The following is a 20,491-nucleotide window of genomic DNA, read 5'->3' as shown; positions in this document are numbered from 1 at the left end:
CCAGGCTGGGGGTGTCTTATCTCTTACCATCAGCTGCAAAATCCCATCCATTAACTGTCCATGAAAATCCTCAGTTTCCCCTGTGGCTTGAGTGTGGCATGAAGCATGAAGAGTCCATTACACGTCCCATGATTAGGTCCATGATTTGTAGCTTGGGCTGCAAACCCAGGGCCATTATCAGAGACAACAGGAAACAAATGTGACATTGTAGGGTCCGGAGAGAGGCGCTTGAGTCAGTGGAAATCATGGAATGGCCAGGACACATGGAATGAAAGTGTCAAGTATAGGCAGGACCGGATGAGACCTCTGAAGAGCCATGAGGTTTGATGTGGTTCAGGGCATTCTACCTGCCAACAATATACTCCACCCCTTGGTCTGGGGAATCTGTCCTTGGGCAGTGATGTAGTCTGAGAGGTGGGATGGGACAGGCTTTTTGCACTCTTTCAGCATCTTCTTGTCCCCCAGCAGTCTGCGTGGGTAGGACTGATGTAAGACGGTGTCTAGATTTTCAAAGGCCATCCTCACCTGAATTCAGAAGATTGGACACATACCTGTTGGCTCTGGGGTGGAGGACACTTTAGTCTCCACATTTAGTTGACAATCAGGGTCTGCTCACTGATCGCTCCCTTGGACAAGTGTGGGGTCCTCTCTGCTGAGCATCCATATGAATCATAAAAACTTAGGAGCAGAGCAGGTTTTTCTCTAAATGCCCCATCTCCATGGGGAGGCTTGTTTTATATGCCAGCCTAAAGCTCTCTAGAGGCCCAATGAAAAAGCCAGGCCATTTGCTATAGCCCCCAAATCAGGGAGGTTTGCAGTCCTCCACATATCCCACAAAAACGTCCCTATGGTGGCTTGGGTGCAAAGGATTAGCAAAGATGTGCACAGACAATTTATCCTACCAGTAATACATTCAGCGTGGGGGACATCACAATATAAGGCTGCAGGGGCCAGAGACACCTGCCCATTGTGAGGCTTGGGCAAAGTCTTGGGTGGTGACAAATCTCTCCTTGATCGAACTCAGTCAGGAGCCTCTGAACTCTCTTCTCAGCTGGGCCCTGACTTTCAGGCTTCCAGTGTCCTTCTCTGTGTGTCTAGAATCCTGCTGCGTTTTCTAGAAATTCCTACCCCTGGTCTGAACACCCTTCAACATCTTATCACCCTGGCCTGCCTTCCTACAAAAATTCTGTTGGTCATTTCAGCAATATGTACCCTTTTAGTGATTTTCTTAGTAACGTTAGTAATTTTCCATCTACTAACATCTGATCCTGCTCCTTGGCTATAAATCCTCACTTTCCCTTATTGCATTCAGAGTTGGGCTAATCTCTCTCCCCAACTACAGCACCCCATTATAGTAGCCCCCTTGGAATAAAGTCCTCCTTACCTTCCATCTTTCACAAGTGTCCTGAATAGTTTACTTTATTTAAATGGTGGTGGCTTCTGACCCCAAATCAGAGACTATTATCTGTTTTTCCTTCATTTTGCTGCCGGGGATCACAGTAACCAGTGCATGGCTCTATAAAATACCTAAAAAATACAATTCTCTTTAATCTTCCTATTGAGTTCTAACCTTGGCAAAGAGGATCTGGTCCTTCCTAGGGACAGTGGGCCATCCACTGAACACCTAGTCTTGGTGATATCTAAAAGCAGAAACATGCGGGCAAAGTGGCAAGGCCCTCCCACCACCGTGCGGACCACAGGAAGGCCTGGTCCCTGGATGAGTCACAGGGGTGGCCCTCAGGATTGGGACATAGGTCGGGACTGGAAAGCAGGTGGCACAGAGCGGGCAGACTGATGTGAGCTGAGCCCAAGCTTCCCCTATGCTTTGCTGGCCATGCCGGGGAGCACTGGCTGCTGCTGGTGTTCTGCTGTTCCAGCAGCTGCTGTCAGAGCCGCTAATGCCCTCTCAAGGACAGGGTTGCACTCAGGCAGCCACACAGTGCCTCTCATGCTTACAAACTGCAGCAACATTCCCTGCCTCCAGAGAGGATCTAATTAAGGCTCTAACATCTCTGTAGGGTGGCTCGGTGAATGGATCCCAAAGGAAGTATCAGCATCTGCCTCCCCTGCAGAGTGCCTGTCAGGGCCTGGGGTCTGTGTTCAGTCATTCAGCTCCTGGACACCCATGGGCTGTCCCCACATGGCAGAGGGCCCTGGGCAGTGACTGGGAGACAGTTTCCCTAGCTGTCTTCAAACCCCTCTGGCTGAAGAGACCCCTGGTGTTCATGACTTTGTGCAATCCCTTCCCCTAGAGAGAGGGCAGAATTTGTGAATTCCTTGTGGTCAGTGGAATGTGGCAAAGGTGATGGGCTGTCACTACAGCGGGTAGGTGACGTTATCTAAGGCTCTCTCCCCAGAGGTGCTGTCTTTCTCCTTCTGGCCTTGAAGAAGTAACAGCCACATTATGAGTTTCCTATGGAAGTTTGGACCCTCTGTACAAGCTGAGGGTCTCAGTCTTGCAAGTGCAAGGAACTGAATGCTCCAAAATCACAAGTTACTTTAGATCTAGGCCCTTCCCTGCTCTCGCCTGTATCTCAGGAAGCACCTTGTACACATCCCAGGGAGACACTAAAGGAGAGAACCCAGAAAACTGTGCCCAGACTGCTGATCCACAGAAACTGTGACAGAGTACTGTGCATTCTTTTAAACCTAAAAGTTAAGCCCGTCAGTGAATTTGTGTTAGTTTGTTGCCAATCAGGAGAATATGAATACATTTTTACCTAATAGGTTAAGTTGAAGGGGCTTATTATGATTATAGGAGATGAGGAGAATGAAGTTATTTTTACAATACTCTAATATTTACTTTAAAACTGGATAGAAGGAAATTTGAAAGACTGTGTTTTGTTACTCAAATTATTCTATTGCTTGAAATAGAGCAAAGTTAATGATTTTAGAATGAATGAATGTGCTTTCCTAATATCACTTATTTCAAGTCAGAAAAGAAACCAATAAAAAGCACAAATTGGCATGACTCTGGGGAAATGTTTATGTACTAGAAAACAGCAGATTATTGCAAATATCCTAGTATTTAAATCCCACAACATCCCCATCTGGTAAGTTTTATTATTTTTATTTATTTTATACAGGAGAAATTGAATCCCATAGAACTTGGTTAATTTGATAAGGGCCGCAAAGGAGCTATATCATCATGATACAAAATTTGATCTGTTTTCAGAGTCCCGCCTTAGGACCTCCAATGCCAATGTTCACCATCTACACAAAGGGCGGGGATACTGTCTTCCTGTCATCTGCAGTAACATGCTGACTATGAAGAAGCTCACCATAATATTGCCTATGGTCATGACCTACTTCTGTCTCACTTAGGCTAGATGCACTGAGCATATCAAATTGCATTTCATGGCCCCTCCGGTTTTCCCTAAGCTGCACCGGGCTTCCCCTGCAGGTAACATTTCCTGGCTCTCCCTTCTTCCCCATACCCTGGGAGTCAGACTGCTGCCTTCTCTGTGGTGTGCTGCACAGGAGAGCCACAGGTGCTTGAGTAACACACAACTGGTTCTAATTCTGCCTCTCCTACTCACTAGCCGTTGGACCATAGGTGAAAATTTTAATGGTTTATAAACTCCTTTTTTTTTCAGCTTATAAATTCTTTTAATTTCCTGATGTAAATTTCTCCCTCTTAGGATATTTGTTAGGACTAACCAGGATAATGTTAATATATGTACATGTATTTATACAAATGATTCTATGTATATAAACCCATATGTATATATGCACACACACATAGATAGACATGTACAGATATATACATTGCTCCCATGCCAAACATATTCATTTTCATCCAGCATGGCCAAGACTCTCATCTTTCTGTCATGTCCTTCAAATCTTGATTCAAATTTTGTATAGTGGCCTAGCCTGTCCTAATTTATAAAGCATGCTTCTCAAAGAACAATCTGTGTTTTCACTCTTCTAGGTAGTTCTATCGTTCATTCATATTCTCTAATGAAGGAGAGGAGGAGAAGATGGAGAAGGGGTAGGGGGAGAAGGAGAATGAGTAGAAGAGGGAGGAGTAGGGTAAAAGGAGGTAACGGGAAAGGGGAGAGGAGAAAGGGGGTGACAATGGATAAGGAGAAGGAGGAAGGGAAAGGGAAAGAAGAAGGGAGAGAAGGCAGAGAAGCAGGTGAAAGGTGAAGAGGGTGGTAAATGCACTGACATATTCATGTTTGCACCACGAGGAAGAAGACTGAGCACCAGAAGGCTGTCTCTCATAAGCACAGATGAGCCTAGCCCTGACCCTCTCTAGAGGACACATCATGAAAACTCATACTGTCTGCATGGGATTTGGGGACCTGAGAAATGAGACTTCAATAGAGTCAATTATCATTTATTAAAGCAAGACCAAACCCAAACCACAAAAAAAAAAAATTCTCATTGATACAGCTTATATTTTCCAGCAAGAACAGATATTTTTTCTTACATATAAGACTCTTAGGTAAGTGCTTCACCTCTAATAAAATTTGATTTCTCAATGTGACCCTATGAAATAGGTACAATCTTTAACATCAATTTTTTTTTTTTTTTTTAGGAAAATGAGACCAAGAGGTGCTAAGTGACTTGTTCAACTTTACACAGCTTATAAGAGACAAGATTTGACCTTAGAAACTCTGAGTACCAAAAATCTACTCTTAGTATATATTTTACTTATGCACTTCTGCTTTAACTCTGTGATACATAAAGGGGTGTTATTGGTAAAGCAACACACTCTGAAGGATTCATTACCTAGTGACAGATTCCTATATACTGTTCTATGCCCTATGCACTTGGATAGAATTTATAATTTTTCCTTTGTTAAATCCCTAAACAACAGAGGGAATGAGGAAAGGAGATATCAGAGGAGGTACAGCAATACTGCTCTTTCTATAAAAGGGATTAGATGTGTTCCCTTTGCAAATAAGCATTCTCTCCTAATACTAAGCAAAAACTAATAAGGAAAAATAAAGCATTCTCCCCTAATGAAGACAAAATATTAGGAAGGAAAACCTCAAGCTTTCACTGCATGGTAGGGATGTCTAAAAGACTGTGAGTTGACTTGTGTTCCACCCAAATTCATGTGTTACAATCCTAACCTCCAATACTTGAGAATGTGACCCTCTGGAAATAGGGTCTTATAGGGGTGACTACATTAAAATGATGTGATTAGGGTGTGTCCTTTTCCAATCTGACTGGGTGTCCTTAGAAAAAGAGAGATTTAGGCACATAGAAATGCCCAGTGGGTAGATGAGAATATAGCTGTCTACAAGGCAAGGAATAGATTCTTCCCCACAGCCTTCAGATAAAACCAACTCTGCTGACACCTTGGTCTTAGACTTCCAGCCTCCAGAACTGTGAGACAAGAAATTTCTGTTGTTTGAGCCACCCATTCTGTGGTATTTTGTGACAGCAGTCCTAGAAGACTATCTCAAATACATTCTAAAATGAAAGATGGAGAAAAGAAGGAAGACATGTTCAGAATGGTGCAGATGAGCTCAGTTGTAGATGAACCCCAGGACAAGGGGTGCTACACAGAAGTGGGTGAGGGACTGAGAAAGTTTAGGAACTCGGTGGGCACAAGGTGATGGGTGTTGACAATTCCAAGGATTGAAATATGGATAAGCAGTATGAGAAAACTGACAATTAGAAAACCTGTAGATGAGTGACCCATGGTTTGTGACATTGAAAAATGAGACAATACGTGCTTCATAGTCAAGGAAAACCCCAATACGACAGGGAGGAACAGGTATGAAAAGAGTCAATATCTTGGGATCAGAGGTGGAAGACTCCTCAAAAACCTTATACTCAGATTCATTCTGTAACCCAATAACCCAGTAGCCAAACTGAGGTTTGTATCTGGAATAAACATCTGGATGATTTACATTTGGATCAAAAACAAACCCAGAGCTCTCTTTTCTCTTGAGGTTTCTTGCTTTACTGTACACCCCAAGGATCCAGGCAATCTTTTCAGACACATCTACTTCCCAGTAATACTTCCCTGAGGAAAAATGTTGGTAGCCCAAGACATCAAAAGCAGAGAAATCACATAGAAATACACTTTTAAGAGAGAAGTTGTGCACAGTTGTCATTTGTCTTTTATCAGCAGAAATGGCAATATTCGAAATAGCATTGACTGGCTTCAGCAGCACGTCCACTGTAGGAAAAAATGAGAGGGTCAGGTGATGGATACGGAGTAAGTGTGTCTTGTGACATTGTGAGGTAGGTTATCAGGAATGGACTGTGGGGGAACTTATGTGGTGGGTCAGAGATGAGTAGAACACTTACGAACTGTTGTATGTTTGGGGAGGAATACATGAGGCTAAGATCACAGGACCTGATAGTACCCACAATGTCTAAAAAGGGATCATAATATGGTGATTTGAAGAACCTGTTAACTCCTTCTTACCCCAGTAGCGTTGGACCTCTGTCAGCTCTGAAATGACAAAAGTTGCAATGATGTTGTTAGAAACAAAGGAGTAAACACTGATACCTATCTTCTCACTAGGATGAGGGTAGGGAGGGGAGCTCTATGAGGCTATGAACTGGTGAATGAACCAGACACCTTGCCCATTCCGCCTTAGGTCTTTCAGCATAAGAGATCTAGCTCTCCTTGTCAGGCCTCTATCTTCTCTCACCTAGAAACATCCTCCCCCTTATTTTGCCTTATTTTGCTTGATACTACAAGAATTCCACACCTACAACCTTCCTCTGATTCCCCTTACCTCTAAACACTTGCAGCATCCCGCTCAGATCTGGAATTCGGAATGTACTCTTCAGTTTCTTGGGAACAATATTTGGCTTCTTCAGGGTCCACCTCTCACTCCTAGAGAAGACAAAAATTGATCACCCCATACTTCTGACCTTAAATCTCGGCAAGACCACTGTTTCCCTTACTTTTTGCTCCACTGATGCACTTAAATCTTCTCCACTGGAGATCCTGGGGAAGGGGGGTTGGGGCGATCCCTGATGCTGCAACCAGAAGGAATATGCTCATGTCTACCTTTCCATTAACCCTCTGTGTGATCTTCAGAGGGTCTTCACCTCAAAGAAACTCATGTTCTTCCTCCTAAAATGGAAAAATTAACCACATACTCTATCTTTTCATAATAAAGTTGGATGAAATAATGGTGCCCTTAAGAGGTATTGATACCTCTTAAAAAAAATTATTTGATATATGAAGAAGTCATTGCCATGTAGTGGTTCTACCAGGGACAGGCCAGAGATGTGAGTTCCCAGGCATGTGATCAGTAAGAAGCTCCAGAGCTTGGCTACGGAAGGATTTAGGTTATTAAGTATGGAGCTCCTGTATTAAAAGTGTGAAGGGTCTCCAAAGCCTTTTATCCCAGTACAGATGTCCAGATAATAATATTTAAGGTTATATTCTCTGGGGAAACATTACACACATCTGGAAAAAAAGAATTTATGACAACCAAATGAATAGTGGTCTGAATTTCATGTGTTTAGGAAGACCATGATGCTGCCAAGTGGGTAGGCAACGTTAGACAGAAGACCGTATTTTCTACAAGATGCTAATGTATGTAAGCAAGAAGAGATTAATTATTGGCATCAGGATGAAGCTACTGTTCCCCAAGACTAGAGACTTTTTTTTTGGAAGTGCAAATAAAACCACTAGAAAGACCTTGTTTCTTCTAATATCAGGAAGAAAATAAATGCAGAGGGGCTGTCCTTGTGGAAATTAGCGGGCTTGGCAGAGGGAGGATAGGGTCTTCTCTGAAATAAGATAGGCACCCATGAAATATGGAAACAAACTGCAGCAGAGACAGGTTTGACCAGAATGAGTGAAATCATGATCTTGTTGGCCCTAGCTCTGTGACCTCCTACCACCCCAATTCCACTGAAAATCTTCATCCGTGATCAAAAATTTGTAATGATATAATTCCCAAATTCCCCAGCTCGGTGACTTTTTTTTTTTTTTTTTAATTCTGATTGATCCCAAGAGAACTCTCATGGCTATAATTCTGCCCTCACATTAAAAAAAAAAAAGGACCATACCTGGTCTCCCACACATACCTTTTCATGACATTCATCATATCCTGGGGAGAAAAGAGAAAACATGACTCATGTATAGGATTTTCAAATTTAGAAAATAAAAATGGCTGATTAAAATTTAATTTAAGATACTTTAGTTTAAGTACACCTCTTGCAATATTTAGGATACCAGAATAGCCTTCTACTACAAGAAAACAACTTATTATTTATCTGAAATTAAAATTTAATTATACATCCTGTATTTTGTCTGGCAACCCTCCAAGAGTTATAAGATCTCCTAAATTAAAAAGTTTTCTCCACCTTAGACCCCCTAAAGCTCCTTGGTATGAGGTGAATAAATAGATTATCAGAGTATGGAGGACAAAATATAGAGATAAGACTGAGATCAACCATCCCAAGGGCTCATGTAAGGATGTTAGATAGATGATTTCTAGTACTTGGAGATGTGATATATTTAACAAGTAGATGAGACTTTAACATTACAAAAAATACATTCATGAGGAGACCTCATTAATTCATCATGCTCTTATGTATTCTAGAGAGAAATAAAGGTGAAACCCATATTAGCCAGACATCATTCCAGGCTCTAGAGCGTCAAAGATGAGGAATTAATAATAATAGTTCTCCAAAAGTATACTTTCTTTCACTGCAGGTACAAGTAATCAAGAACTTCAAACAAGTGTTTCTCTGGCTTCCCTCTACTCATTCTATATATGTCCTCTATACTGCCTACAGTTACTCTCTCCAGTTTTTAAGCATGAAATAAGCCACAGGAACCAGAACCTGAGGGAGTCTAAAATGTAGGTTACTATTTCCCAACTATTTACATCCCACTGTCCAAAATGATACCAATATCTACTCAGTCACTGCTTTAGAAACTATAATATTCTACTCTGAACTCCAATATTGTATTAAGCCAGTCCAGCTTATATCCTCAAAATCTTTTAGCTATCTTTTTTATTCCCAGCATAGTCATTATTTGCCTAATTTGTTGAATAGAAATGTACCAATATATTTGGTTTCCCTCTCTCCAGCCTAACCCATTTATACCAACAAAGTCTTGACCATTAGTTGGCTCTACATCTTCAGATAAAGTTTTATTCTCTGTATTAGGCTTTTTTGTTATTGTATATGACTAAAACTGGTTTAAATTTAAAAGAAAGAAGAATCGTATTGCATGGAGCACTGGGTGTGATGCATAAACAATGAATGCTGCAACACTAAAAAGAAATAAAATAAAATAAAATGGAAAAAAAAGAAAGAAAGAAGAATAAATTATGGGGCAGGTATAACTTTAGTCATAGCTAGGTTTTTAAATGAAAATCTTGTCATCAGAATCTGTTCTTCTCAAATTCTATTTTCCATCTGCAATATTGGCTTTCTTTTTAGACTCTGTATGGAATCAACTTGAATATCCTGCTTTAATGATAATCTCTGATATATTACTTGCTGAAAAAGGGAACTTCTCTTTCTAGTCATGATAGTAAAATTCTAAGGCATAAAAATCATTGACCTAAATTGCGTCAGGTCCCTATCTTAAAATAAGTACTTCATCATTGGTGGGCATATGGGAATCTCATATTCTGATTTACCTAGAATTGAGAGACACATACATCCCCGATGCTACCAATTTTATAAACCCTAACCAACTCCATGGACTGAGGATGAGGATGGTTCCTTAATGGGTAATTCAAGAGGTTGTTACCAAGAAAAAAAATGAATTAATTGAATTAAGATTGGACAGATGTCCCATACAGCCCATCCCTTCACTGCCATCTCCTCACCCTTTTTACCAAATTATATCTCCCCAAAAAGGCTCAATATAATACAACAGTTACAATAATATTAAACATGGATGACTAATACCACATATAAAGTATGATGTAAGAGCAATTAAAGATCTAAACTTAAGATCTGAAAGTATAACACTGTTCGAAGAAAAGAAAAAGAAAAATCTTCACAATATTGGATATATAATGATTTCTTGGCTATGATAGGAAGAAAAGCACAGGGAATAAAAGAAAAATAACTAAGTTGGACCACACCAAAGTTAAAAATTTCTGTGCATCAAAGGACACCAGGAAAACAGTGAAGAGACAATGTACAAAAAGGGATAAGATATTTGCAAATCATATATCTGATAAGGTATTAGTATAGAAAACATACAACAAACTTCTACAACTCAACAATAAAAAGCAAACAACCCAATTGGAAAAATGGGGAAAGAATTTGAATAGATATTTCTCCAAAGAAGATATACAAATCTCCAATAAACCACATGGAAAGATGTTCATTATTGGTCTACACTTGGAAATGCAAATCAAAACTACAGGTTTTGCACAGTCTGGACTCAACAACAACAAGAAAATCAAACATAAACAAAGATTTGTGGTATTTGATTAAACTTAGTGAAGAGATGCCTTGCAAATGCAGGAAGACAGATAATGGGAGCTTATAAAGAATTTATTTCCAGGGGCGCCTGGGTGGCTCAGTGGGTTAAAGCCTCTGCCTTCAGCTCAGGTCGTGGTCCCAGGGTCCTGGGATCGAGCCCCATATCAGGCTGTCTGCTCTGCAGGGAGCCTGCTTCCTCTTCTCTCTCTCTCTGCCTGCCTCTCTGCCTACTTGTGATCTCTGTCTGTCAAATAAATAAATAAAATCTTAAAAAAAAAACGAATTTATCTCCAAATTTTTTGCACTGCCTTTCATAAATTACAAACAATGGCAATTCCCTTTGTCATTCATACTTTGAATTATCCCTATGACTCTTGAAATGACACAGGTGTACTGAGGAGCCCAAGAGCCTTGAATGTCACCATGAGGAAGCAAGTTTGGGGACCCAGCAGAGAAGAAAACATTGTCTCTCTATTTACCCTGAATCTCATCATGTGGGAGCTCCAACCCAAGCCTTACCTGCACTGTGTCTACTGATGACCCCCACATCTGATGTTCAATATCTGAGATGAGCTCCCTTAAGCACTGCTTCTGCTGGGCCAGCTGGTCTCTGGCCACTACCAAGTTATCCAGCACATTCACTTCATCTTCCTCCAGCTTTTGCAGCACCCTCTTCTCCTCGCTGTCCAGGATGGCTCTCATGTCATTAAACCCTTTCAGAATCCTTTGTCTCTCAGTCTGCATATGATTCTTTGGGGATGAGAAGAGAAAGAGGCAGTCAGTCTGTCTGGCCAAGAGCCTACATTGTCTGGGCCTGGGTGCCAAGACAAGAACTATTTTCTTCAGGGACTTCTCAAAGAGAAGGGAACAGTCAGAGAACAACTACTGAGAAAACCATTTCCCCACTATTTTCTCCTGAGTTTCTCCCAAAGGAATATATTAAAGTCTGCTTTAATGAAGCCCACCTCGAGACACAAAACGACACCTGGATGAAGCTGGGATTGCAGACACCTGTCCTGGGTAATCATGCCACACTGCCTAGGAACCCTTTCCACCCACAGTTCCTAAATAGGGAACACTGGGCTTTCCTTGGAGTGTTTTCTGGAAGTATTCGTGCCTCAGACATGAGGTTCATGAGTCGTTTTTACATTGCTTTCCTCCATGTCTTCACCTCCAAATATTTAGTTTCACTTGTGATATGTATCCTCTCTGGCACCCAACCCTCAACAGGAAAGGAGTGAAATGAGGACCAAATGAGAAGCCCCCAAACTCATTAATTTGAGGTAACAAAGAGGAAGGGGCCTCCTTGTGACTGGACTGAGGTGCTGCCAGTTTTCTGTCTCAGTACTCCCTCAGGAAATATCTCTTCCTGCCTTCCAGGAAGCTTTCTCCTCTCTGATGTTAGCTTCCAACTCTTCCATTTTCTGCTGCTCCTTCCTCAGCTTCTTCAGAGCTGCCTGGAGCTTTTCCTGTGAGAAAAAAATCACCAGAGTTAAGCCATGAGCTTTCTTAGCACCTGGATAGAGGGAAGAGATCAGACTCATCTCAGAAGAGAGGAGGTTACAGAAATGAAACTGGTGATTAGAATCCAGGATGTAGACAAAAATCTGAAGAGGTTAATATACTCTGCATCCCTGGATGATGCAAGCTACCACCGCCTGATCAAGAGTAACCTTAATCTCTCTCTCCGAGAGGAAGAATTGATCCTGCAGCAAGGAACGTCCTTCAATCTCATTGACAGGTTCCCCTCACCCAACCAAACCATGTTTCTCCAGAAACCCTTCTGCTCAAGAGGAAATCAGAATTTATCTTGGGGAGCATTTTCGCCACTCATCCAACTTCTCTGTTGTAGCCTAGACTTATTTCTGATCAAATGTAGAGTGCACAAAAATTTATTTAAATCTCAAAAGCTAAACAAGGATATGGAAGAGATCGCAGAGCTCAGTTCTCGAGTGACAAAGGAAGAAAATAATTTTAAAAAAGTGAAGGATTCACTTGAGGGTAATTTTCTCCACCATCTACTTTCTCCTTTGGGCCTACCGACAGTCCTTGGCCACCTTCTCCATGAAGAATATTTGATGACCATGGTGCTCCACAGACTGGGCACAGTGCTGGCAAATGAATTTCCCATCCTCCTTACAGAAGATCAGGAGTTTTTCTCCATGGTGCTCACAGAGCTTTTTCTGCCATGGGCTCATGTTCTCTTTGACTTTCTTCACTATGTTGGCCAGGGCTGATTAGAGTCGGAGATTCCAAACTGGTATTTGCACTGGCACACTGGGCAGTTGCTTTCCCCCCCTTGGTGGACCCCTGAAATCCTTACTCTTTGCAGTGATGCAAGCTTGGCAGAAGCTGTGGCCACAGTCCAGACTCAGGGGCACTAGTCAGAGATCCAGGCAGATGGGGCAGGTCACTCCTTCCTTCTGTATGTTCATCTGTGCTGGAAAGTCCATTGCAGTGCTCCCCTCGTTCTTCTTGTCTGAGAGTGGAGTGCCTTGCTCACAGATTCCTGCAGGGCAGGGAATGTTGAAAGGAGCATGATAAGAAAGGCAGAAATAGAAAGGATACTGATTATGTAGAGATTCAGAATGGACAAATATAATATACAATAAAGGAATATACAATAAAGGAAAGAAAACAAACAAGAGGAATAGGTCATATCAGAATGAAAAGGGCTCTTAGTAATAATTGCAAACACTTTCCTCTCATTAATGTTACATGACAACTTTCCCCCACCAGGGGCAAGCTTGCTAGTTTCTCTTCTACTGGCATTGAAGCCCTTCCTACCAAGAATCTTGTGCAACCCATCAATTTTTTTCTCTTTTTTTCCCCCACCCCCAAACACATCCTCTGGTTAAATATACTAAACCCACTATGATGAAGTTCTAGAACCTAGGTGAGGTTCAGTGGGCTGAGGTCCAGAGCCGATGACCAAGAAAGAATTCTTGAGACATCTTTGGTGCAAAATGGTGGTTTATTAAAGCACGGGGACAGGACCCATGGGCTAGGAAGAGCTGCTGCCCAGGGTTGTGAGAGAGGCAGGTTTATGTACCTTGTGGTTGGGGGAACGGTGAGGGGAAGGGAGGTTTCAACGGAGCTTTCATATGCTAAAGAGGGCCTACAAGGTGCCGGATACCGGAGGCCTTGTGGCTTGAGCAATGTTGTCTTTTGGCAAGCCATCACATTTCTGCTATCAAGCATCTTTGTTAGTGAAGATTTGGGTTTAGAAGAATTGAACTTTATTTAGGGCTTGAGGAGCAGAGTTATTTGCCTCTGAAATTGTGCTATTGATAAGGTAACTTCTTTGTCTGTAGATCTCTAGGACATTTGTAAACCAAGGGATACCTTCTCTTGCAGGATGTGGTGATTCTCTGCAAGTTACTATTTGTTCTCGTTTATGGCAGTCAGGGGTGCCTGAGGAATGTCACATACATTACCGAGGGGAAGCGGGTGGAAATGGGTGCAAGGTGCCAGCTTTTGCTTTGTCTTCAGCCAGCCTCCTGCTCCCTCATCAATTATGGCCCCTGGGTTTTGCACTGCTCTTCTCTGGTGTGGGTGATCCTACCCCGGATATTTGCATGACTCACCTTTTTTTTTTTTTTAATTAACATATAATGTATTATTTGCCCCAGGGGTACAGGTCTGTGAATCATCAGGTTTACACACTTCACAGCACTCAGAATAGCCCAAACCCTCTCCAATGTCCATAACCCAGCCACCTTATCCCTACCCTTCCACCCCCCTGCAATCCTCAGTTTGCTTTGTGAGGTAGAGTCTCTTATGGTTTGGCATGACTCACCTTTTAAAAACAACTTTATCATCAATCGGAGAAAAACAATTATCATATGATCTCCCTGATATGAGGAAGTGGAGATGCAACTGGGGGGTTTGCGGGGTAGGAAGGGAATAAATGAAACAAGATGGGATTGGGAGGGAGACAAACCATAAGAGACTCTTAATCTCACAAAACCAACTGAGGGTTGCGGGGGAGGGGGGTGCGGTTTTTGGACATTGGGGAAGGTATGTGCTATAGTGAGTGCTGTGAACTGTGTAAACCTGGTGATTCACAGGCCTATACCCCTGGGGCTAATAATACATTATATATTTATAAAAAAAAATTTTTTTAGTTATATTCACCAACCAAAAAAATAAATAAATAAAATAAAAACTTTATCAAGTTATGTTTATATCAAATGCATTCCTTTTAAGAGGACAATACAATGATTCTAGCAAACTTAGGGAACTGTATAACTTTCCCCACAGTCCAATTTCAGAACACTTGAAAACCAACTGAATGCCATTAGCCATCAACTCCATTCTGAACCTGAGCCTTGGGGAACCATTGATCATATGTTTTTATAGATTTGCCTTTTCTGGTCAATTTGTATAAGTAGAATTATAACGTGATCTTTTGAGACTGAATTCTTTCACCTAGGATACTGCTATTGAGCTTCATTCTATTCTGCCTTTCCAGTTTCTTAAAGTTCAAAAGTACAAAAGCCACTGCGGCCTCAGAGAAACTTTGCACTTCCTTGTCCCTCTGAAGGGAACCACTCTCCCATCTCAGCCTGACTCACTCTTGTTTCAATCAATCTCTTCTTCAGCCCTCTTATCAGGACCTGCTTTGACTTCTCTATAGCAAAACTGCTGATACTATTGCTTGCTGTACATTTGCTATATTTCTCTTATTTTGCTATGTAATACATAGCATCTTTAAATGTCTGCCTCTTCCACCTAAAAAAGCAATCCATGCATACATCAGGCATGGTTTTGTGCACTGACGGAGCCTCAATACCTAGAACAAGTGCATCATACACAGGAACACAAAGCGTCATGAATATATAAAGTTAGAATCTTCCTCATCCCTCTGTACGTGCTTAGACCTTTCTCATCAGCTTTTCATCTTTTCTTTCTATTAGCAGTTCTTTAATGGTCCAGAAGAATTTACTCCCAATGCAACTGTTCCACCCAGAGCCTTTCCATGTCCTCAAATTCAATCCCCAGAGATACCTACAGACACAGCAAGGGCCAACAATCAGGAGGTAATTTCATCAACTACAATTTTATAATCAGTTTGCAATTTACAAATCACTTAGACCTATTTATCCCTTATATAAATTCCTTGAGAAATAAGAGTACTCCCTTCTTCAAATGTAGAAATAGAATCCAATGACCTACAGATCATTCTTTTAGAGTTCCATAAGGTATGGTAGGTTCATCCCTGTCTGCTCAAATTAGATCTCATCCAACTGAGTCTTTTGCCTGAATTCCAGGAAAAGGTCCCCCACCAGTTTCCCTGATACTGTCCATTCATCTCATACAATCTGCTTTCATCACTGTTCACACCACCAGCAAGAATGATTTTTTTTTTAAGCATCCATTAATCTTACTATTTCTCCAGTCAAATGCCTGTTGTTCAGTGTTGAGTAACTCTTCATCATGGTCAACTTTGGTCCACATTATACATCCCCTTCTGTTGTGTTATCCCCTCAGCCCAGCTCCTACTCCTCCCCCACCCACACTGGCTGCCTTATGTGTTCCTTGATCACTCTGGGCAAAAATCCCATCTTAAATCCATCATTCCTTGAAAACTCAGCTGAAAATCACTTTCCCACATTGAGACCTAGTCTGAAAACTATTGTAAATTGCAAAGCCTGCACGGGTTTTATCTGTGACTAGTGAATCATTGAACTCTACATCAAAATTTCATGATGTACTGTATGTTGGCTAAATGAACATAATAATAATTAAAAAAAAAAAACCTGCAAAGCACTTTACCAGGGTACACCATAAATACTGAGCCCTGTGATGGGTCTTTTTGTCTTTTAATGCTATTGTTTCTTTGTTTTTGTCTTTTCTTGTACTGCATCATTATTTTGGTTATTTGTTTACTTTCTCTCCACTCACCCAGATTATAATCCTTTATAGATGCTTAATATTTCCTGACTGTTCAGTAGGTGTTAATACAATTTTTTTCATCACAGTTATATGCTTTTGCTCTTGTGAATTTAATCAAAAGTATTTTAAAAATTTAAAGCCCATTTTCTCCCATCCATTAGACACTGTACTAGCCTCCTGAGTAAACAATTAATATGCACCAGATATGAAACTTGTCTAGATGTAAGAGACAGACCAATGACTTTTGAAAAGGGAGAAGAAAGGAAAGTACACATCAAAATATTATGTAACACAGAGATACGATACAAGGTGTTCAGACGTAAGATTAAGATGGAGTTCTTTCTGAGAAACTACCGACTTCTTTCCTTAGCTCTGTGCAGAGAAAATGGAGTAAGGAGTTTAGCAATGGAAAAGGAGTTTAGCAATGGAAAAGTATGTCCAAGATGATGGAGGACAAGTTCTAAATCAGGAGTGGACACCAGAGTGTCGTGGGGTGCTGCAGAGGTGAGAGTAAGCTTTGTTCACTCAGAAGAGAACAAATTCCCTGTGTCTGAAGCCCCAGAGAGACAAGTGATTGTGGGGGAGCCGCAGAGTTGGACAGCAGTCTGATCATCCAGCCTCTCTCATCAGGCTGACCAAAAGTCTGGTGATTCATCAGGAAAGTTCTGGACAACTTTTCAGAAATTATCAGTATAAGAAGAGTAATAGGAGGAGTTACAAGAGTGTCTTCTCCTTGGCACAAGCCCTAAGATCCCTTTCCTTCCCACAAGTCCAGATAAGGACTCTTGTCTCTACTGGCTCTCTAGAGGAGCTTGGGCTTTTTTTTTTTTTTTTCTTTTTAAGATTTTATTTATTTATTTGATAGAGAGGGAAATCACAAGTAGACATAGAGGCAGGCAGAGAGACAGGGGAAGCAGGCTCCCTGCTGAGCAGAGAGCCCGATGCGGGGCTCGATCCCAGGACCCTGAGACCATGACCTGAGCCTAAGGCAGAGACTTTAACCCACTGAGCCACCCAGGCACCCCGGAGCTTGGGCTTTTATGAAGAGGGAAAACAGGGCCCCATCTCACACACTTCACTGGAGGAAAAGAAAAATAGTTTTTTTCTATTTCTGAAAAAAAAGTTACTCTGGCTCACCTTAGCAAGGTAGAAAAGTCAAAACCTCAGAATAGAAAGAAGATGAGTGTAATTCAGCCTGAGAAATAATGATGATCCCTCCAAGAAGCAAACAAGGGTCTCAGTGTTCTTAAGTCTTCCTTTTCCAGCTGTCATGCCATCCCCAGACTCAATATTATCTCTCTTCTGCAGAAGACATACAAGCAGGCTCTCTGCTTTAAGAGCAGCTTCAGAACCACAAGTCCATCCAAATACATTCAGTCTGTTCCTCCCAAACTTCCTGCCCTTTGCCTTCACAAACTGCCCCACAGACCTTTAGGCTGAAGTGGAGAAGTCTTGGCTCTGTGGAGATCAGAAGCAGGTATGGGCAAGATTCACTCACCAAGCCAGAAAACTGGTAACTGAAAACAAGGGAGTTTCCCTACAGGAACTGGGTAGAAATGAAACTTAAAATCTGAGAAGGGGAAACGAAAGAAAAGAAGCAGAATGGAAACTTAAAAAACAAGAGCAACGAGAAGACACCATATAGGGTGTCGGGAAAGGGTGTGTTCTAGGACCTGCACCAGCCAGGCACTCAGTCACTACATTCTTCCTCCTACCCCAGCTTACTCCAGCATGAATATTTGAGTAAGAAAAAATGAGAAGTACAATGATACAGCCTGAATACTCAGCATTTCAATTCAATCCTATAATTATTTGTTGAGCTTACGCTATATTCAAGCCCCAGTCAAGCCACAAAAGATAAAATAATGATCTGGAAAGGCTTGGTGCCTGAACTCTTGCAATGCAGACTGCGAGGGGAAAAATAATCAGTCATAAAGCTCTGTAAATATGGGCAGACATAGTGACTATCAGCAGGCATCATTGTGAATAGTAAAAATCAAATTTAAAAGTTTCTTCAGTGTGAGCCTATGGAGAAAATTTTTCTAAAATGTCATTGAATCTTAGAAGTACACCAGTTAACTACCAGTTTCTATTTCTTATGCCGACAGGTCTGGAAAGGAAGGCTTGCAGAAATTAACCATAGTAGAACCCAAGTCAGTGCCTTGTTACCCAACAGCTAGGAGGCAGGTGAGATCATGGAGGTTAATACATGGTAGTATTCAAGCATAATCTTTTACTGAGTAACACTCCTCCATAATTTTTCTTTCTTTACTTCCTTTGGGAAAAGTTTGCCCTTTTTAATTTCAGTCAGAGACAGGACTGGAACAACTTGTATTTCCTGCACATACTTTTGTGACTGAAACATCTTGTATTTCTTACACACACTTTTGTGCCATTATCTATCTTGTTCTGATGACATGTTCTAGATAGGGAATTGCATGATGGTGGAAGCTCTACCATGGACCCTGACTGGCAGAATGGCAGAGCACAGCAAACTTCACACATGAGCCAACATGAGACCCCGTAGGGCAACTGAGAAACCAATGCTTGGAAAATTAAAGCACAGATATTTTGGTATTGTTTGTAACCCACAGAAAGGTAAGGTAATCAAGGCTTAGAAACTCCTTTTGAATCACTTATAGCTATGAAGCAGGAACTGAAAATCATGCAAGCATAATCACTGAGCCATACTGAAGTAAGTTTTTCATAATAATGAATAAAATTGTGATGCTTTTCAAGTGTAATCATAATCATCTAAATTTTGGACAAATTACATTCTGAGAGCTGGCATTTTTAAATCACCTTTGTCTTATGATCCTATCATCAAGTATCCTTCTTCCTGCAGCCCCACACCCAAACAACAGTAAGTTTTATGAAGACAGGAAGGGAAATTTTCTATGTTGTTCCTTTTTGTCTCAGCTCTATTACAAGGTTCTGAACACAGGGAATGATTTTTCTTTTTATTAACATATAATGTATTATTCATTTCAGGGGTACAGGTCTGTGGTTCATCAGTCTTTCACAATTCACAGCACTCACCATAGCACATAACCTCCCCATCCCTCCCACCCCAGTCCCTTCCAGCAAACCTCAGTTTGCTTCCTGAGATTAAGAGTCTCTTATGGTTTGTCTCCCTCTCTGTTTTCATCTTATTTCATTTTTCCTTCCCTTCCCCTATGATCCTCTGTCTTGTTTCTCGAATTCCTCATGTCAGTGAGATCATATGATACTTGTCTTTACCTGACTGACTTATTTCACTTAGCATAATACCCTCTAGTTCCATTCATGTCGTCACAAATGGCAAGATTTCGGGGTGTTTTGTTTTGTTTTGCTTTTGATGGCTGCATAGTAAGGAATGATATTTGCATAGAAAACATGCAGTTATACAGCTCTAATATTTTAATTGCATTGAACATGCTAACAATAATCATGGTTCTGTTCCACTGTTACTCTTGCAGCCAACATAATTGCTGTAGTGCATGTGAATTCTGGTATGAATCCTGATATCAATTCCTGTGCAGAATGTTAACAATTTTTCCTGTCTTCTCTGTTTTGTTTTTAAGGTTTACTCAGATACTTATCTCAATTCCTGTTGTTTACTCATTCTGTACCAGCGCAACTGAACCACATTACTTCCTGTGGCCTGTGTTTGGTTTGGTTTTGTTTTTCAGACTGAAAACAGTTAAAATTCATGGGCCCAAAGTGGGAGAGCTTTCATTTAGATTCTTTCCCAGCAGGAGATATAGGAAATGGAAGGGGACACAAAGCCCTAAGGAGGACTTTTTATCCCCTGATCCCCAAGAGCATAGTAAACTGGAATGTGGATCACAGCAATGCGCTGAGCTCCAGAGACAGACTTTGGATGGTAGGAGAAGAAGTAAGGTTCATTCAGGTTTCCAACCACAAGCCCATGTTTCCTTGTACCAGCAAGCTTTGATTTCTTCACTGATTTCTCCCACCTGAATCTCATGTCTCACAGGTGGTCCCCAGGACATCCTCCAGAGCCATCCTCCTACCCTCCTACCCTTCTACCCGCTCATCTTCTCTCGGGTCTCTGAGTCCCTCCCACATTTTCCAGATGAATTTTTTGTTATCTCTTCTCAGACAAGCTCGAAATCATCAGGTCCTCTATGCAAGCGTAATTTTCAAATTACAGATTGAGCCCAGGTTTTATAGCCCAAAGCTGCCCTATCTCAACTTACTC

At 41.3% G+C, this 20,491-nt stretch overlaps 1 protein-coding gene and 1 pseudogene across 2 annotated transcripts; both read right to left on the bottom strand.

The window, feature by feature from the left end:
• The window catches only part of LOC125078132 (olfactory receptor 52B4-like), a 123,722-nt pseudogene that overhangs the window by 25,955 nt on the left and 77,276 nt on the right, over window positions 1–20,491 (bottom strand).
• Window positions 4,327–17,905, bottom strand: LOC125078129 (E3 ubiquitin-protein ligase TRIM22-like). Of its 2 annotated transcripts, none has more exons than XM_047690225.1 (8): window positions 17,717–17,905; window positions 12,432–12,898; window positions 11,763–11,861; window positions 10,909–11,139; window positions 8,020–8,042; window positions 6,711–6,811; window positions 6,395–6,421; window positions 4,327–6,142 (listed from the first exon to the last, which is right to left on the bottom strand). In XM_047690225.1, exons 2-8 carry the CDS (start codon window positions 12,585–12,587, stop codon window positions 5,484–5,486), a joined length of 1,296 nt encoding a protein of 431 aa, XP_047546181.1. In that variant the 5' UTR covers window positions 12,588–12,898; window positions 17,717–17,905; the 3' UTR covers window positions 4,327–5,483. The 2 variants fall into 2 exon arrangements, with proteins under 2 accessions (XP_047546181.1, XP_047546182.1); XM_047690226.1 differs by lacking the exon at window positions 17,717–17,905 and adding an exon at window positions 17,425–17,676.

This window comes from Lutra lutra, chromosome 10 (assembly GCF_902655055.1).
Source record: "Lutra lutra chromosome 10, mLutLut1.2, whole genome shotgun sequence".
In the NCBI taxonomy this organism is placed as follows: domain Eukaryota; kingdom Metazoa; phylum Chordata; class Mammalia; order Carnivora; family Mustelidae; genus Lutra; species Lutra lutra.
The sequence above is the reverse complement of the archived record's forward strand: the minus strand, read 5'-3'. Positions and strand labels throughout refer to the sequence as shown.

Excerpts from the sequence above, each read along its gene's own strand:
- LOC125078129 (XM_047690225.1), bottom strand. The coding sequence starts at position 12,587 with ATGAGCCCATGGCAGAAAAAGCTCTGTGAGCACCATGGAGAAAAACTC. Across the intron at positions 11,862-12,431 it reads AGAAGGTGGCCAAGGACTGT|CAGGAAAAGCTCCAGGCAGC; the intron begins CGGTAGGCCCAA and ends ATTTTTTTCTCA. Across the intron at positions 6,812-8,019 it reads ATGATGAATGTCATGAAAAG|GAGTGAGAGGTGGACCCTGA; the intron begins GTATGTGTGGGA and ends TGTCTTCTCTAG.